General features: G+C 33.3%; 4 protein-coding genes across 6 annotated transcripts in view; 3 read left to right on the top strand and 1 right to left on the bottom strand.

Moving 5' to 3' along the window:
- Nucleotides 1-890: 890 nt before the first annotated feature.
- On the bottom strand, nt 891-2,541 carry LOC108838710 (S-protein homolog 5-like). The gene is made up of 2 exons (XM_018611591.2): nt 2,159-2,541; nt 891-1,003 (listed from the first exon to the last, which is right to left on the bottom strand). The coding sequence occupies exons 1-2, from the start codon at nt 2,539-2,541 to the stop codon at nt 955-957; spliced, it is 432 nt and encodes a 143-aa protein (XP_018467093.1). The 3' UTR covers nt 891-954.
- A 5,207-nt stretch (nt 2,542-7,748) lies between these two features.
- On the top strand, nt 7,749-9,632 carry LOC130494856 (uncharacterized). The gene is made up of 3 exons (XM_056985676.1): nt 7,749-8,247; nt 8,347-8,566; nt 8,732-9,632. Exons 1-3 carry the CDS (start codon nt 7,749-7,751, stop codon nt 9,630-9,632), a joined length of 1,620 nt encoding a protein of 539 aa, XP_056841656.1.
- A 5,574-nt stretch (nt 9,633-15,206) lies between these two features.
- LOC108833746 (E3 ubiquitin-protein ligase PRT1-like) lies at nt 15,207-17,140 on the top strand. 2 transcript variants are annotated; one of them, XM_057010293.1, is made up of 8 exons: nt 15,207-15,354; nt 15,451-15,479; nt 15,577-15,756; nt 15,846-15,923; nt 16,000-16,194; nt 16,277-16,462; nt 16,558-16,679; nt 16,756-17,140. In XM_057010293.1, exons 1-8 carry the CDS (start codon nt 15,278-15,280, stop codon nt 16,963-16,965), a joined length of 1,077 nt encoding a protein of 358 aa, XP_056866273.1. In that variant the 5' UTR covers nt 15,207-15,277; the 3' UTR covers nt 16,966-17,140. The 2 variants fall into 2 exon arrangements, with proteins under 2 accessions (XP_056866273.1, XP_056866274.1); XM_057010294.1 differs by lacking the exon at nt 15,451-15,479 and having other exon boundaries at nt 15,229-15,354.
- A 923-nt stretch (nt 17,141-18,063) lies between these two features.
- LOC108863307 (E3 ubiquitin-protein ligase PRT1) overlaps nt 18,064-19,112 on the top strand; it is a 2,183-nt gene continuing 1,134 nt past the window's right edge. Inside the window, exons 1-5 of one of the 2 annotated variants that reach the window (XM_056986635.1) lie at nt 18,064-18,291; nt 18,438-18,466; nt 18,534-18,713; nt 18,792-18,869; nt 18,944-19,099. In XM_056986635.1, the coding sequence (XP_056842615.1) occupies nt 18,203-18,291; nt 18,438-18,466; nt 18,534-18,713; nt 18,792-18,869; nt 18,944-19,099 (532 nt within the window). In that variant the 5' untranslated portion in view covers nt 18,064-18,202. The remainder of the gene's footprint in view (nt 18,292-18,437; nt 18,467-18,533; nt 18,714-18,791; nt 18,870-18,943; nt 19,100-19,112) is intronic. The other variant, XM_018637690.2, reaches the window with a different exon arrangement.

A 19,112-nucleotide genomic window follows, 5' to 3' on the forward strand; every position in this document is an offset into this window, starting at 1 on the left:
TGGACAGAACATTTTACCCGTTTCCTTTGTGAGAGGCGTCTGTCCGGCCTGGTACATGAATATCTCTGCTCCGTTCAGAAATTCGTCTGTTACTTTTCCTGTTGAATCTTTATGCGCATACATCCAACTCCGAAGCGCATAAATATTTTCGGACATTTTTTTAACTATTTCCCTTTTTTTTTCCTCTTTTTGTTTTTTTTGTGCATCTTAAGAATGATGGAGAAGATCATATTTATAGAGAAATTTCGATTTTGGTACGTACAATGTTACAACTAATTTACGTTTAAATTATAACTTAACTACCAAAGTGCAACTTTGTTCTCGTAAATCAGTTGTTAATTAGATGTAAACTATTTTGATGTACCTAAGTCGTAATATTACAACTAATTTATGACTCCTTTAGTCGTTAATTAGATGTAAAATATTTAGATGTAAGTTAGTCGTAAAGTTACATCTAATGTACGACTACATATAAATTTAGTCGTACATTAGATGTAACTTTACGACTAACGTACGACTCAATGAATTAGTTGTAACTTTACGTCGACTTTACGACTAATGTTTACTTCGTCGTAACTTAGTCGTACCGCAGTCCGTAATTTACGACCACCTTTTCGTAGTCGTAATGTTTGGTCGTTAGGCATGCGTTTTCTTGTAGTGAGTAAACCATATTTTGCATCTAATTTATTATATTTATTCTGTTTTCAAATCTATTCTTAAATATCTGGATGGATACTTTGCACTTCGTGGATATGTCATCACTATTGAGTGATTCATGTTAAACCTAGAATGACATGTAAATAAAAGATTGTAATTTATAGTTGGGATATATCACATATGTATCTGAGTGAAAAATACAGAGTGATAAATATGGGAAAATGATATCAAAAGCACTAATTCTTTTATTCCTTTAAAATTGTCATACAAAGAAATTCAAAATAAGAAAAATATTTTTTAAGAAGCCCATGGAAAGCAGTTAGGTTGGCCTCCATCGCGTCTATCCCTACTGATGTAGATAGATATTTGGAATATTTCCAAATATCTTATTATTTATTTTATTAATTATTAGAATAATTATCTTTATTATTTTAGGGTTTTATGGTTTTATTATATATAGCCGTCTAGCTTAATCTTGTATTCAGTTTATGAGTTTATGATTGATTAATAAAGTTGAGAGTTTTCTCTTTTGTTCCTTGTTTTCGGTAGATCATTGGTGATCTCAACGAATTTAAGAAGACATTGATCTTAGGTATTCTTAGACTAAATAAGATCTTTGTGATTATCCTAGTTTTCCGGGTATTCTCAGAATCAATGGATCTCTAGTTCTATCCTTAGAAACTTCCGCTACGTCAGTTGGTATCAGAGCCAGGTTTCTTTGATTTCTCAATCGAAGACGATTCTGGATGTTATGGTGAGTGATTGCTTTTATCCCTTTGTCGAGAGAGAAGAGAACTATGAGATCTATCGAGAGATCTATGGTGATCCGATCTACGACGTGTATGAAGATACTTCGTTTTCAACGAAAATTCTTTTTGCAAATCTCGTCTGTGCAAAATTCGGGCAGGACGAGATCCGTGCGAAATTCGGGCAAGACGAGTTCTACGAAGATTTTGTGAATTTTTTTGATAATCTGATGCGTGCAAATCTTGTGCAAAAACGGATTTATGAAGATTCAAGTTACAAACAGATCCGTGCAAAAATCGTGCAAAACATGCTATTGAAGATTCGAGGAAGAATTTTTATTGGAAAGAGTTTTGGATTCAAAGAGTACGATCAAGATTCGAGGACGAATCTTCTCCAACCCGGAGAGAATGATGTAGATAGATATTTGGAATATTTCCAAATATCTTATTATTTATTTTATTAATTATTAGAATAATTATCTTTATTATTTTAGGGTTTTATGGTTTTATTATATATAGCCGTCTAGCTTAATCTTGTATTCAGTTTATGAGTTTATGATTGATTAATAAAGTTGAGAGTTTTCTCTTTTGTTCCTTGTTTTCGGTAGATCATTGGTGATCTCAACGAATTTAAGAAGACATTGATCTTAGGTATTCTTAGACTAAATAAGATCTTTGTGATTATCCTAGTTTTCCGGGTATTCTCAGAATCAATGGATCTCTAGTTCTATCCTTAGAAACTTCCGCTACGTCACCTACATGGTGCTGGCTCGTAAATGCTCCAAATACATTCGCTACAAACTCCAACTTTGCTTTGTGGATTATCATCTCTATCAGCTCTAAAAATATCAAATGTTGCTGTATTGCCAGGCCAAGCAAAACTACAAGTGTATACTGTTGTTTTGCGAAGGTTAACACGAAATCTGAAATCAAAACTATCTCCAGGTCCGAGTGAAATCACTCCCTTATCTTCACTTTTGTTCATGCAATGCACAATCAATGTCGCACGCGTTACAAGTTTGTTGACAATCACAACATGTTTTGCTGAGAAGAGCGCAGAAGTAAATGACATGGTTGCGAGGATAATCAAAACTGAAATTAGCATAAAAATAAAATTTTGATTCCTTGAGGAAGCCATGGTACTTTTTTCTTTCTTGTGCTGTTATATTTGTTGGAGAGTAAAGTAGTATTTATAGATTAAAAGATAATTATTACAAGGCGTTTTCCTTAGAGGGAAAGGACTTCAAATCATATATGTTATAACATAATAGTATTGTGTATACATTTATCTTGTTTGGTAACGTATTTACAAATAAATGTGTAGAACAGAAATATCTCAACTATTAATTACTTGCCTCGTTAATAAAATATTCTTTTACATATAGTTAATTTATTAATTGATAAATCATAAATTTTAGGTGATGTATTTTGACAGTTTTGATAAACTCAAACCCCAAATTTTTTGTTAGTTTCTACAAATCTTAAGACATATATAATTTTACTATACTTCTTATAATTTTATTACATAATTTTATACTTTAATATATTAAAGCAGTACAATTAAAATTGGAAACTTTTTTTTTTAAAGTTGCTTTAAAAATTAAGAAAATTTGTTTACCATCAATTCATTATTGGACTACTAGACTATCTCTTATAATTTTTAATTTTTTTATATGCCTATTATACCATTAAGATTTGTTATAAAGAAATCCTATTTACATAAAATTGTTATTTTTCAACTTAGCAAAAATAAAATAAAATTTGCAATTTGGTCATAAATGAGACTTAGTTTATCAATATTTTTTGGGGTAAAATGTTAATATTGCATGAGTTAGTAAATAAATTTGTTGATATCTTATTATATAAAGCTTGGTTCTTCAAAGTTTCTAATTAACATGATTGTGACATGTGTCAAACTTTTTTTTAAGATTGTTACATGTGTCAAAATATGATATAATTGTTTTTAAAGTATTTAAAAGAGATTAAGAAAAATGAAATTTTACAAAAATAGTCTTTTAAAGTTCAATTTATGAATTAGTATTTTTAGAAAAGGAAATTTACAAAATTGCTTTTTTTTATATTACATATTGTTAAAATATTTGATAGTAATTTTAATTTTTTGATTGCGACATGTGTCAATAAATTTTTAAGATTGTGACATGTGTCAAGATATGATATAATTATTTTTTTAAAGGTTTTAAAAGAGATTAAGAAAAAGGAAAACTCTCATTACAAAAATAGTTTTTTAAAGTTATATTTTAGGATTTGGTGTTTTTTAAAAAAGGAAAGTTACAAAATTACTATTTTTAGTATTTTATATTATATATTTTTAAATATATTTGATAGTAATTTTCATTTTTTAAAAAAATTCTAACCAAGAAAATAATTGTAAAAATCTATTTTAAAGTAATTATCTTTGTTAATATTTTTCTTTTAAAAATTGTGATATGTGTAAAAACTATACAATTCTCTTTTCTTTATGATTTAAAAAGGTTTAGAAAATAAATCATTACAAAATAGTCTTTTATGGTTCTTTTTAAGATTTTATAAAAATTACTATTATATTGTTTTTAACAATAACATATTGTTATCTTAATTTATTTTTTAAGCCTAAACAAAAAAAATTGTAATAAGCTATTTGAAAAATAACTATTTTTTAAAAAATTTGTTTTTATAATTTTGTTCTTAAATATTAAAGAAATGAAATTACAAAAGATAAATATTAATTTTCAAAGAAACAAATATTAAACAAAACCGAATTATAAAATCCAACAAGTACAATAAGTTATTTAATAAAAACTAACTATTAAATAAATAAGATTTCTTTTTTGAAGTCTAACTAAAGAATATTATAGAAGTACTCTTATTAATTTCTTATAATTAACTAATTTTCCTTTTTAATACATAATTGTATGTTAAATAATTATGACAAAAAGCTACAAATATTTCACATCTATATTTAGTTTTAATTTCCACATATTGTTTTTACAAAACACAATAGTATTTATGTGAAATATATTACATGAGTATTTTCTTTAAATTTCTTTATACAACTCAATTTTTTTTATCATCGTTGTTACATCTTATGATGCTAACATTATTTTTTATTTATGAGGTGGTTGTTTTACATGAGTATCTGTGAATTTGATGAATATGTGTTTGTACATATAAGACAAATATATAATTAACTAAACATAACTTTTTTTTTATAAAAACCAATTTATGTTTATAAAAATCTTAAAGAAAAACTAATTATAAAATAATTAATTTTCCTTTTCTAAAATTCTAAATAAAATAAAAATGTAAAATTAATTTTATTTTTATAACTAACTAACTTTTATTTTTAATAATTTTATTTTAAAAATTTATAAACCAAAAACAACTTCAAATATTTCACTTGATATCAGTGTAACATGTGTCGAAGTAAAAAATTAGATTGTGAATATATCAATAAAAATCTGTTATTACTTTAAAAATGTAAAAATATTAGTGATATTTAAAAAATAAATTTTTAAAATGGCAACTTTTAAAAATGGCAAAATAGTTAACATTAACTTAAAATAATTATTTCATAATAATTCTGTTTTTCTAAATCCTTGAAAAATATAATTGTAAACTTATTATGTAATATTAATTTCTTTTTCTAAAACCCCAAAAAACTGTAAAATAATATTTGATAGTCATTTTCCTTTTTTCGTAAAACAAAATCCTAAATAAAAGAGATTTGTATCATATTTTAAAGTCATAACCAATAGAGAATTTGATGATGAACATGATACTAAAAATTATTAATTTTTAAAAAGAAGTGTAAAATTAGTATTGATAGAAATTATAAAAGAGTAATTTTAAAATTATTTATTGGTAACTAGAAATAATTATTTTATAGCGATTTATTTATTTCTAAAATTCTAAAGAGAAGATAATTGTATAAGGTTATATAACAGTAATTTTCTAAAATCCTAATCAAAAATGTAAAGTAGTATTTAATATTTTTTTATTTTTATTGTAAATAAAAGGATATTTATAAAATAGAAATTTTTTTCCTTTTTAAAAAAAATATTCTAGCAAAATAAAATTTTAAAAACTATTTAATAAAACATTAGATTAGTACATAATAAAAGGTATAATGTTATCATTTACTTGATTGGCGTGATTCGACATTCAATTTTCTTATTTTTCAGTCAATTTATTATTTTGGATTGAGTTCAATTCAAAAATTTAGGTATAATGTTTTTTGCTAATCCAAGTAGAAAGTTGATAACAATACATCTATATACGATTATTATAAAATATAAATTTTAACTTGAACTTATGTATGAAATTTTTTTTAGTTATAAAATAAATCTCACACAACATATGCAAATCAATCATAAGACTATACTAAAATGATTATTATTTTATGTTTTCTATTAAATTAAAACATCAAACAAAACCGTTGCAACGCAACGGGCTCATATCTAGTCTTTAATAATTTAAGGCCCAACTTTTACTTGATATTTTTCAGATTTAATTACGTTTCCACAGATTTGTCACAAATTATTTTATTTATAGAAACATATTTATATAATTCTGGTATATTTAATTAGTGTTCAATATATTTTGTTTATTTTATTTTTTTATAATTTTTTTTTAAATCTGGTTGAATAAGGGGAATCGCAAACCCGCATATAGATTTTTTCTCCAGGGCATTCAAATGGGTCCTAAAGCATTAACTCATATCCGCGTTAGGTAAACAGAACAATATGACTTAATTTCGCATATCAGAAGGATCAGACCTGAAACGTGTTAGCATCACATGCCCGTCTACCACCACTTGACCACAAAGCCCGTTCTATTTCGTTTATTTTACACACAAGTTTTCTCTATTTTCTGTGAAAGAGTCGGAACTCCAATGATCGCGCTTCACCTCTAACTCTCTAAGGACTAGAGGTAATTCTTCAGTTGCATAAATGAGACACACCAGTGAAAGGATGGTGACTCCACAAATAAGCACACAACTCAAACGATGGGTGCACCATGCACGTGCACCAAGTATATTTTAAATATATTTTTTTTTTTGCATTGGAGAAGTAAGAGATAAGTAAATTTGGTAATACATTGCACCCATAGTTTCCTAAGAATCTGAGTTCAATGCCCGCTAAACTCCACTTATCGGTTGTTTTGCACCAAGTAAAAAAGAGAGAGTCTAGCTTCATCCTTGGCAACCACCAGGATTGCGCAAATCCAGTGAGGGCTCACTACTCGTCACTGAGCCAGCAAGGTTATTATCCAACAATGAAGAAGATGTTAATGTTCATGAAAATGACTTACCAAAGAATGGCAAATCAGTAAGCAAAGTTCAAAAGGTGATTTGCTCTGTTCGGCACGTAATGGTATCATTTTACATTGTTTTCATTTTCTTTATTGCTGAATTTACCCTTTAGCTTTTCTTATGTACTTATAACATGACGCGTTCTTTTTACAGTGTATTACGAAGGCTGTGTAGTTAGGGGCGGACGTAGAACCTTAACTAGCCGGGAGCACATACATTGTATTTTAATTTCATGGTTCGTACATTCCATAAGCTTTATAATAATTGCTTAAAGAAAACAAAAAATCAGTTGGGGGCACATGACCCCATAAGCTTGGCTGTGCGTCCGCCCTTGTGTGTAGTAGATATGATGGCTCAAGAAAGCCAACAGATCAAATGTAAAGAGTGTTATGTTTGTGACCAGAGGAGATTTCCGAAAGTTTAATTTGGTTCTTGAGCAGCTTCTGGAATATTTTTTTCCTGAAGAATACATTTCAAGGAGAAGTGTTATTCAGAAAACGCTTGCAACTAAGTTCTTGTTGTTACTTAAATACACGAGGAATCTATAAACTATATGTAAACAGAGAACACTACAAGAAAACACGTGGCCTTAACGACCAACATTAACGACCACAAAAGCGTAGTCGTAATTTTGGATCTACGTTACGACCCATTTACGACCAAAGCAGACCATAAATTGGTAGTAAATTTGCAACTAATACATGTAATCGTAAATTAGTTGTAATTTTACATCTAGTTTACGACTACGATCCCTGCTAGTCGTAAAATAGTTGTAAATTTACGACTTATTTACAACCAAATATTTACATCCAATTAACGACTGAATTACGAGGGCATTAGTAGCATTTTGGTAGTTAATTTATCATTACACGTAAAAACGTTGTAAGATCGTCACCTACCAAAATCGAAATTTCTCTATAAATATGACCTTCTCCCTCATTCTTAAGATGCACCAAAAAAACGAAAAGAGCAAAAAAAAAAACGAAAAAGAGTAAAAAAAAATGTCTGGAAATATTTATGAGGTTCGGAGTTGGATGTATGCGCATAAAGATTCAAGTGGAAGAGTAACAGACGAATTTCTTAGCGGAGCAGAGATATTCATGTACCAGGCCGGACAGACGCCTCTGACAAACGAAACGGGTAAAATGTTCTGTCCTTGTCGTAAATGCAACAATACGAAGTTTGCTGCTAGTGATACCGTTTGGAAACATATAGTAAATATAGGATTTACTCCACATTACTATATTTGGTGTAACCACGGAGAAGGTGATAGTAGGAATGAAGCTAGTAGTAGTAATCAGGTTGAAAATGTTCGTAATAGAGTTGAACCACATTTGCCTTCTGAAAGTGTCATTCAAGAAGATCATATGGTAGATCATGATAGAATGCATGATATGGTTACCGATGCATTTCGTGAAACTACATCAGTAATAGAGGAGGTCAAAAATGTAGAGGGGCCTAACTTGGATGCAAAAAGATTTTATGAAATGCTAGCAGCAGCTAATGAGCCAATTTATGAAGGTTGTAGAGAAGGTCTTTCTAAATTATCATTGGCAGCTAGGATGATGAATATCAAAATTGATCATAACTTACCTGAAGTTTGTATGGATGCATGGGCTGAGTTGTTTAAAGAGTATTTGCCTGAAGAGAATTTGTGTGCTGAATCTTATTATGAGATTCAGAAACTTGTTCATAGTCTTGGTTTACCTTCGGAGATGATTGATGTTTGTATAGACAACTGTATGATATACTGGGGAAAAGACGCAGAATTGTTAGAGTGTAAATTTTGCAAGAAACCACGATATAAACCGCAAGAACGTGGACGGAATAGGGTGCCTTACCAGCGGATGTGGTACTTACCTATTAAGGATATACTGAAGAGATTATATCAATCTGCGAAGACGGCAGCATCGATGAGATGACATGCAGAACATGATCAGAAGGAAAGAGAGATCAATCATCCCTCTGATGCAAAAGCTTGGAAGCACTTGAATTCGGTGTACCCTGATTTTGCAAGCAACCCCCGCAACGTTTATCTTGGGCTCTGCACAGATGGCTTTAGTCCATTTGTAATGTCTGGAAGACAATACTCGCTTTGGCCAGTCTTCTTGACACCATACAACCTTCCACCAGAGATGTGTATGGAAAAAGAATTGCTTTTCATGAGTATATTGATACCTGGACCAAAACATCCTAAGAGGTCCCTTGATGTTTTTCTACGACCTTTGATAGAAGAATTGAAGGAATTGTGGTCAACAGGCGTGCAAACATATGATTGTTCGACGAAAACAAACTTTACAATGCGAACAGTTCTATTGTGGACTATTAGTGACTTTCCTGCATATGGGATGTTGTCGGGTTGGACGACGCATGGAAGACTATCTTGTCCATATTGTATGGGAAGCACAGACGCATTTCAGTTGAAGAATGGTAGGAAGACGTCTTGGTTTGATTGCCATCGAAGATTTCTTCCCATTAACCATCCATACCGAAGGAACAAGAAATTGTTTCGGTCAAAAAGGGTTGTACGGGACACCGCTCCACCATATTTATCTGGAGAGAAAATCGAGAAGGATATTGATTACTATGGTGGATGCAGCACAGTCATCAAAGGCGGTAATTGGCATACTCCTGCAAATATGCCTGATGGTTACGGGACTCAGCATAATTGGCACAAGAAGAGTATATTTTGGGAACTTCCATATTGGAAAGATCTACTTCTGCGCCACAATCTTGACGTGATGCATATAGAGAAGAACTTCTTTGACAACATCATCAATACATTGTTGAATGTCCCCGGCAAGACAAAAGATAACAAGAACTCAAGGTTGGATTTGCCTGCATTATGCTCTCGGATTGAGCTGCATATTAGAAACGATGGGAGAATTCCAGTTTCCATTTTCAGATTGTCAGCATAAGCAAAAGCAGCGTTGTTCAAGTGGGTGTCATCAGATGTGAAGTTTTCTGATGGATATGTTTCAAATCTATCAAGATGTGTTGATCATCAGGGACAGAAGTTTTCAGGGATAAAGAGTCATGACTGTCATGTTTTTATGCAACGACTTCTACCATTTGCATTTGCGGAGTTGCTTCCAAAAAATCTTCACGAAGCACTTGCAGGTAACAAATTATTAAAGTTATTAGTTTTTCTTTTTGGAAAAAAAACTTATAATTGTAAATTATTTGTAGGCATCGGAGCTTTTTTCAGAGATCTCAGTGCACGCACCTTAACTGTAGATGTCATCAGACAACTTGATGAGAATATCCGGATCTTGATGTGCAATTTGGAGAAAATTTTTCCTCCGTCCTTTTTTGACGTCATGGAACATCTGGTTATCCATCTTCCGTATGAGGCACTACTTCGTGGACCTGTTCATAATGGATGGATGTATCCTTACGAGCGAGCTATGAAATATTTGAAAGGGAAAGCAAAAAATCTGGCAAGGGTGGAAGGTTCAATAGTTGCTGGGAGTTTGAATGAGGAAACATCTCACTTTACGTCCTACTACTTTGGGTCACAAGTCCGGACACGGAAAAGGACTACGAGCAGATATGATGATGGTGGTGTTATACCGACATATTTTGGTGAAGATGTTCCAGACATTTTCTGTCAGATTGGACGGCTAGGTGGAAAACTGAAAGAAGTTTGGTGGTCGAGTTCAGAAGACGCTCATAGTGCCCACACATATATATATATATACTCCTTAACTGCGAGGAGATTGAGTTATTTGAAAGGTAATAAAAATTATTTTGCTTCTAAATTTTATCACACATATATACACTTTAATGATCATTTTGTTTTAAAACAGCGATTTTGTTGCCCAAGTCGAAGAGGCTATACCAGGAATATCAAACAATGATCTCAACAAAAGGAAAGACCAACACTTTGTTAAATGGTTAAAAACGCAGGTATACATATCACACTATATATAATTAACAAAGTTATATATATATATATATATATATATATTCAGTGAAGTTGTATATATGTTGATGTTCCAGGTTCAGTATGATGATCAATTTTATCCTCAGTGGTTTCACGAATTGATACAAGGTCCGGTCGGTAAGGTCACCACAGCACCAATGTATTTCACACGAGGATACACTTTTCACACTTACGAATATGGAAGTCGGCGAGCAACAATGAATTATGGAGTTTGTGTAAAAGGTGAAACAGATTTCTATGGAATCATACAAGAGATCATCGAAGTGGAGTTTCCCGGCATAATAAAGCTTAAATGCGTTCTTTTCAAATGTGACTGGTTTGACCCCACAGTCAACAGAGGTGTTCGGTATAGCAAGTTTGGTGTTGTTGATGTAAATGCTACACGGAGGTACAACAAATTTGAACCTTACATATTGGCTTCTCAAGCAGACCAAGTTTGTTTTGTTCCATACCTGAGGATCAGACAATCTGGAATATCTTGGTTAGCCGCTATGAAAGTTACACCTCGGGGCCGAGTATTGAGTACTGATGAACAACCGCCTTTACAAGAAGATGTCGTGAATGAAGTAGAAGTACCCGAACAAGCGGAAGATGTTATCTTACTCATTGATCCGCATAATCCGGGATATGAAGAACTTCCAGAAGATACAATGGACGAAGCCAACGAAGATGAATTTGAAGAAAATGATGAAGTGGATGATGTTTCTGATGACGAGTGATAACGTCTCATCATGTTCGGACATTTGTGTTTACTATAATTAAACTTTTGGTATTGCATTTCAAAATAATATATAACTTATCATAATGTTTGTGTTCAATTATAGAAATTTTGTTTCAAAAATTAAACATTGTATTTTGGGTATGAAAGTGTATAAAACTTATGATATTTGGGATATGAGGTTTGGGGTTTGGGGTTTCGAGTTTAGTCGTAAATTAACAACCACTTTACGACCAAACTTCGATTAGTCGTAAATGGGTCGTACATGTACGACCACTGTACGACCATTCGTCTCTATTTGGTCGTACATGTACGACCCATTTACGACCAGCGCTAAAATCCTATATATACCCATCGCCTCGCCATTTGGTTGCACACTCACATCTCACTTCCCTCTCCCTTACAACCAATCGACTTCTCTCCAGGTAATTTTTTTTTTAGTTCTAGGTGGTTAGTTAGGTGATTAGATTAGGTTTGGAATTAGTTTAGGTTTGGAATTAGTTTAGGATGTAATTAGTTTATGATGAAATTAGATTATTTGTTTTAGATTATTTTTAATTAATTATTTGAATTATTTATAACCATCTATTTTTTTTTCAGATTGACGATATTGTTATGGCTGGCGGTAGAAAGAGACTTAGAAACCGTGGCGGAGGGACCTCATACGAGACTACTTTTCTCAGTCAGACGTCGGATCCATCAGCTTCTACTTCCCGCTCTTCAGACTATGTCCCCGAGAGCCAAACTCCCAGCGTGCCTTATGTGCGTCTGCAGGCGTACGATCCTGCTGCAGTCGTACCTCCATACTATCCGCAATATGATGCCTCGTACTTTCCGTATGAGGAGCCTGAGCGTGATCAGCAGCAGTCTCAGGATCAGCAGCCGCAGCAGCCTCCACAACAGTCTCAACAGCAGCCTCCACAGCCTGCTCCACAGCCTGCTCCACACCCAGCCCCACAGGCTGGTGCATACCAGATTCCAGAGCAGGTTCCTATAGCTCCCGGTCTTCATCCAGATTTGTTGGTGCCACCGAATGCACCATATGCAAGATATTCCGTGGAAGACATTCTCCAAATGCCGGGACGAGAAAGTTTACCAATCCTCGATCCAGATCTACGACCCGGCACGACTTGGTAATTAATTTTAAATTAATTAAATAAAATTTTAAATTTATATATAACAATTAATTATATATATTATTTCAAATTTTGTAGGTTTAGAGCGACCAATAAGGTGGGAAAGAGCGTTGGGAATCTCATCTGATCAAACTTCCGGCACGCGCATCCGAACTGGACTCTTACACCGGACCATGTTCGCATTACTTGGTTCAAGGTCTTCGCGGTTAGTTTTAAATTTAATTATTTTTATTTTAGATTTAAATAACAATAATTTGGTTAATTAATATATTTTCATGATTTTTTTTGTAGCAAAAATGGAATTGGCCTCTTGGGATCAATGAGACGGTCAAGGCAGAGTTCTACAAAAAGGCGGGGGCTCGCCTCAAGAACATTGTTGGCGACTGGAAGGAAAAGTGGACTCATTACGGGGATGACTCCAAACAAAGCTACCTCAGCGAGGACGTTTGGACTAACTTGAAGGCTTATTGGAATTTGCCTGAGTCAGTCCAAAGGTCTCTCACTTGCTCTGCGGCTCGGATGACCCGAGATGCTGAGGGTAATCTGCCAATACCTCATACTTCCGGACATATTCCACACGCCCAAAGGGCCCTGGAAATTGTAAGTTTTTGATATTTCTTATTTTTTATGACATATATGTTAATTAAGTATTTATTAGATGATAGTTTAATTCATTTTTTTTAATATAGGCTGCCGCAGAAGGAGCACCACCGACTCTGGCCCGACTTTACAAGTTGACCCACCAGCATGCCGATGGAACTTTCTCTCATCCTCGAGCAGAGCAGCTCTGCAACGATGTAGATGCTCGGATTCAAGAGGTCCAGACTCAGCTGACGCAAGAAAATCCGGATGGTGCACCGGTCGAGCTTTCTCCCATCGAACAAGACAAAATTTTTGAGCAGGTAAAATATTCGATATTCGATATTTTTAAATTATGTTTACATATTTTTTACATATGTACTAATTAATATCTATTTATAAATTGAAGGTCGCTTCGAAGAAAAGGGGACGTATACCAGGAATCGGGAGTGTGAACGATGTTCCGAGGGCGAGAGTTGAACACGCTGCTAAACGGGAAGCAGATTCCTCGTTCCGGAGGGACTTGGAAACTGCGAACCGAACCATAGCCGACCACAACGACAAATTTAAGGTTATGGCAAACATCTTCGATATGCTGTTAGGTTCAACCCCACACGTCGACCCGTCGGTTGCGTCAGCGTGGCAGAGCATGCGTTCAAGCTTTGCCGGTCCCGACCCTACTCCGGAACAGCAGGCAAATTTGGAACGGGAAGCGGATGAGAGGACTGCTGATCTCTTCGATGATATAAACCTTAATGTTTAGTTTTTTTCGGTTTTAATTATTTTGTATTTTGAATATTTTAATTTTATGAATGTTATATATTATGTTTTATGGAATTTATCAAATTCATATTTTTTTAATTTTATGAATTTTAATTATTTAATATTTTTATTTTATTTAAAGAATTTCGTAATTAATATTGGGCGTTGTAAATTGGTCTTAAAGTAACGACTAAGGTACATCTATTCGAGATGCAAGGTAGTCGTTAAATTACGACCAATGTACATCATCGTCGATGTACTTTAGTCGTAAATTTATGACTCATTTACATCTAATATACGACTACCATTTCCGACTCATTTACGACTAATAGTTTACATCTGTTTTACGACCAAAACTGGTAGTCGTAAATATACGACTGCTTTACGACCAATCATCCGAATCGTACATTTACGACTCATTTACGACCAATTTTGTTAGTCGTACATTTACGACCAATGTACGACCAATTGGTGATTACGACCAGTGATTAACGACCAATCGCAATTGGTCGTAACTTGGTCGTAAATCACCATTAACGACTAATTTACTACCAATTCTGTAGTCGTTCAAGTCATGTTTTCTTGTAGTGAAATCATAGTCTTGTAATCATTGTCTCCTGACATGTGGACATTCAAAGCTATCCCAAAATAAGCACATCTCACCAGACGAAAACACAACAACGATCTTCCTTGGTAGGCAAGCCCCGCCTACAATAGGCTTGCCATTTTCGTTTTTAAAAAAAAAACTATTTTGATCGACCAAAATTTTGAAAAAATAATTATGAAATGAACCGAATTACATTTTGGTTCTGTTTGGTTATCAGTTAGTTTTGGTTTGCAATTTCAAAACCAAAATTAACCAAATTTTTTTTAAAAAAAAATGAAAATCCGGATAAAATTGAGTATTCCCGGTTAAATTTAGTTATTTCGTTATACTTAATTGATTATGGTTAACATTGGTACGGTTTAGTTTTGGCATAGTTTAAAAAAAAACCGTTAACCATTCGGTTCATTAAACCGAACTGAACCGGTAATCGAATTATTTTTAAAGACCTCACGAACTAAACCAAACTCAAAACCGAAATTGAATCGAAAATAAAAAAATTGGTTTCGCTCGGTTCGGCCTGTTTTGTTTGGATGGAATCCGCATGGCTACTTATGGAGTAAGTATATTATTATTTTAAACTGGGTTTTATTAATTAGTAGACTTTTTGTCACAATTATACGTTTATTGTCATTTGACCTAAAATTCCATAACGGTATATGGGCCGTTGTGGGCCGTCTTAAATTATATTATGGATCCTTTGATACTGTTACCCAGATGGCAAAACAAAAAAAGAAACCTAAACTCCACATATAAACCTTGGCCGCTAAGCAAAAACATTGAACCTCTCAAATTTCTGATCTCATCTCATCTCAACTATGGATGAGATTACTATGAACGAAGCTGATCTACAAGAAGAAGAAATCTCCCATAACTTTCTCTGCTGCGTCTGCCTGTAAGCCTTTCCTATTTTCCCCTTTTCTTTACAGTTTTCCTCCGTAGACTTCGTAGTCTGGTTCTTTGATGGACTTCGTGTTGCTTCTTTTCACAGGGAACTTCTTTACAAGCCTATTGTGCTATGTAATCGACTTGAGCCACAAGCAATCTCATCAGTTTTGTTTTTGTTTCTGTTTGATATTTTAGTTTCTTTGATGCTTCTTTTGGATTTTAACTGCAGCATGTGGTCATATATCGTGTTTCTGGTGCGTACATCAGTCAATGAGTGACCTGAGTGAGTCTCATTGTCCGATATGTAGAGACCCTTATGTTCACTTTCCTGCTGTTTGCCAAAAGCTTCATTTTCTGCTAAAGAATATATACCCACTTGCTCATAACAAGAGAGAAAACCAAGTTCTTAGTGAGTTTTTTTTTCTTTTTGCTTACAGTACTTTCTGTATGTTTTAGGTGTAACTTTTGTTGATTGTAGTTTTTAATATCATGTTTCAGAGTGGGAACAAGAACTAGATAGTTTTTCTCCTCAGATGGACGAACCAAATACTAAGGATGATTCTCTAGATATCACTGGTGAGTTTAAGCGCACATGAGATCTTTTTTTTTTTGCAAACTTGGGCTTTCCTACTAATCTGTTTTATGTATTTAGATGAACAGAAGGTGGAAGAGGATTCTAATCCAACAAGGTTATTATCCAGCAATGAAAAAGAACCCCTTGAAGATGCAAAAACTGTTAACGTTCATGGGAGTGACTTACCTAAGAGTATCATTTCAAAAGATGATTTTCTCTGTTCAGCATGTAAGGACCTGCTAGTGCGACCGATGGTTCTCAATTGCGGACATGGTATCTTTTACCTTTTGCTTTCTTTCTGAGTTCTCTCTTTTTTTTTTTCCTTATAATATATCATGTGTCATCCTTTTTGCAGTGTATTGCGAAGGTTGTGTAGTAGATATGATGGATCAAGAAAGTGCAAAGATCAAATGTAAAGAGTGCCATGTTTGTGACCCCAGAAGATTTCCCAAAGTTTGTTTGGCTCTTCAGCAGTTTCTGGAGGAAAACTTTCCTGAAGAATACACTTCAAGGGAAAGTGGAATTCAGAAAACGCTTGGAAGTGAGTTCCTGTTGTTACACTGATACACGAGGAATCTATAAACCATATCTAGACAGAGACTGATAGTTTTTTAATCATTTTATTCTGACATGTAGACTTTCAAAGTTATCGTAAAGAAGGCACATCCTCATCAGACGAAAACAACAACAATGATCTTCCTTGGTGGGCAAGCCCTGCATCTAATGTTCACGTTGGAACTGGTTGTGATTCTTGCGGAGTAAGTACATTATTATTCTAAACCGGTTATTAATTAACCAAAACGTGTGAATGATACGTAGATGTGATATTTGCAGGTTTTTCCAATCATAGGGGATCGATATAGCTGCAAAGACTGCAAGGAGGAAGTTGGTTATGACCTATGCAAAGACTGTTACATGACTCCTTCAAAGGTTTCAGGAAGATTCAACCAGCAACATACTTCAGACCACAGGCTTGAGCTCACTGAGGTTAATGAAAGCGAGAGTGAAGAAGATAGTGATGAGAACGAGGAAGGGCCAGTTTAAAGAAGGAATTGTTCGATCATCTTCGTCATCTTAGACTAGTAAAGGCGATTCTTACAGGCTGTTTTTCTTTCTTTTTTGTTCTTTGTTTCAAGATTAGAATAGCTAGATAAATATTTGGAAGAGACGGTGTAGTTGTCCTCCCACCCTATTATGTAGCCATGGAGGTTTAAGTTAACTTGGAATTTCGACCAGCGGAAATATCTATTTCCTAAAAGGAATAATAAATTTTCAGGATCAATATTGGAAGAGAAAAAATCAGGGGTGGGCACTTCGGTTATTTTATGGGTTCGGGTTCGGGTTCGGTTTGATTTGGTTAGTTCGGTTCTAAAAATTTTCAAGTTGAAGAGAACCATATTTAGTTTGGTTTGGTTCGGTTTGTGTTTCATATATATGTCATCATATAATTAATTGTATTGATTCATCATATAAATAATCATATAATTAAATAGTATTTATATATATCATCTTATAAATAATCACATATATTATATTATTAAAGTTTAATGTGAAATATAAAAACTATAATTTAAGTTGGTATATGAAATTAATCTTTTTATTATATTTTTTTTATATATGTTGAAAACATTTTTTAATAGTGATTATTGAAAAATATTTTAGTAAAAATAAAATTTTGAAGTGATTATAATATGAATCTAATTATTATCAAAAAATTACGCAAAACAATTATAATAATATTAATTAATCCACATAAAATAATTATTGTACAGCTAAAATCTTTTTAATACTAAATAACATTCAATTCATTTATAATATTTATTTAATCAATTTAATATAAAATCTGCATTGCTGCTTAGATCATGATCTAGTTATACTAGTAAACATGATTCCAAACAATTTTGTATTTGGTTCTAGTCTAGTTCTTCAAATACCAAAGTTTTATATTTATTCAAGTATTTTACCAGCTTCAACTAAAGTTTTATATTTCTTTAGGATTAGATTCGGTTCCATTATACGGGTCCAGATAATTTACGCGGCCCTAATCAAAGGTATGTAACAAATGTTATTTCTTATTTGTTAAGGTTTTTGATAAATGGAAGCAGGGGAATATAAAGATTAACGTAATTAATGTTGTTTTATCCAAAGTGTATAAGGAAATCAAAAACTAAAGTCTCTTTAGGAGCTACGGCGGTTTGATTGCTTCTCTCAAAAAGGCAAAGACATCGCACCGTCAACTTCTCAGATCTCTCTCTCTGTCTCCCTCTTCGTCTCTCTACCAATGGATTATATGACGATGATAAAAGATGATGAACCACAGGAAGAAGAAGAAGAAGAAATCTCCGATAAGTTTCTCTGCTGCGTCTGTCTGTAAGTATTTCGAATTTACAATCATCGGTTCTGTAATCGATTTCATTGTCTTAAAGAACTTGGATTCCTTAAGAGTTTATGCAATGATTGTGCAAATACGCTTCTTCTGGAACTAATCGTTAGAAATTGACTTATGTGTTGCGCAGGGAACTTCTTTACAAACCAATTGTGCTATGTAAGTTTTTCTTGAATCACAAGACAATCTCTTTCTGTTTGATGCTTATTTGGATTGCAAATTGCAGCGTGTGGTCATATATCGTGTTTCTGGTGCGTACACAAGTCCATGAGTGGCTTCCGTGTGTCTCATTGTCCCATCTGTAGAGACCCTTATCTTCACTTTCCCACTATCTGCCAAAAGCTTCATTTTCTGCTAAAGAAGTTATACCCCATTGCGCATAACAAGAGAGAAGCACAACTTCTAAGTGAGTTCACTTTCTCTATGTTATTGGGTTCAGGTGTTGCTGCTTATAGTGTGTGTTTTAAATGTCAAATGTTTCCAGAGGATGAACAAGCACGAGCTTGTTTCTCACCTCAGATTGATGAACCGAAGGCTAAGCTTGAGTTTACAAGTGTCTCTGGTGAGAGTGTATTTTACACATGAGATCCTTTTTTTCTTGCAAACATATGTAAACTGTTTTATTCTTGTATTTAGATGAGTGCTCTAATCCAGAAGAACCCCTTGAAGATGCAAAAACTGTTAACGTTCACGAGAATGACTTACCTAAGAATGGCGTTTCAAAAGATGATTTGCTCTGTTCAGCATGTAAGGACCTGCTCGTGCGACCTGTGGTTCTCAACTGCGGACATGGTATCATCATCTT

The sequence above is a fragment of the Raphanus sativus genome, chromosome 5, assembly GCF_000801105.2.
Source record: "Raphanus sativus cultivar WK10039 chromosome 5, ASM80110v3, whole genome shotgun sequence".
NCBI lineage: Eukaryota > Viridiplantae > Streptophyta > Magnoliopsida > Brassicales > Brassicaceae > Raphanus > Raphanus sativus.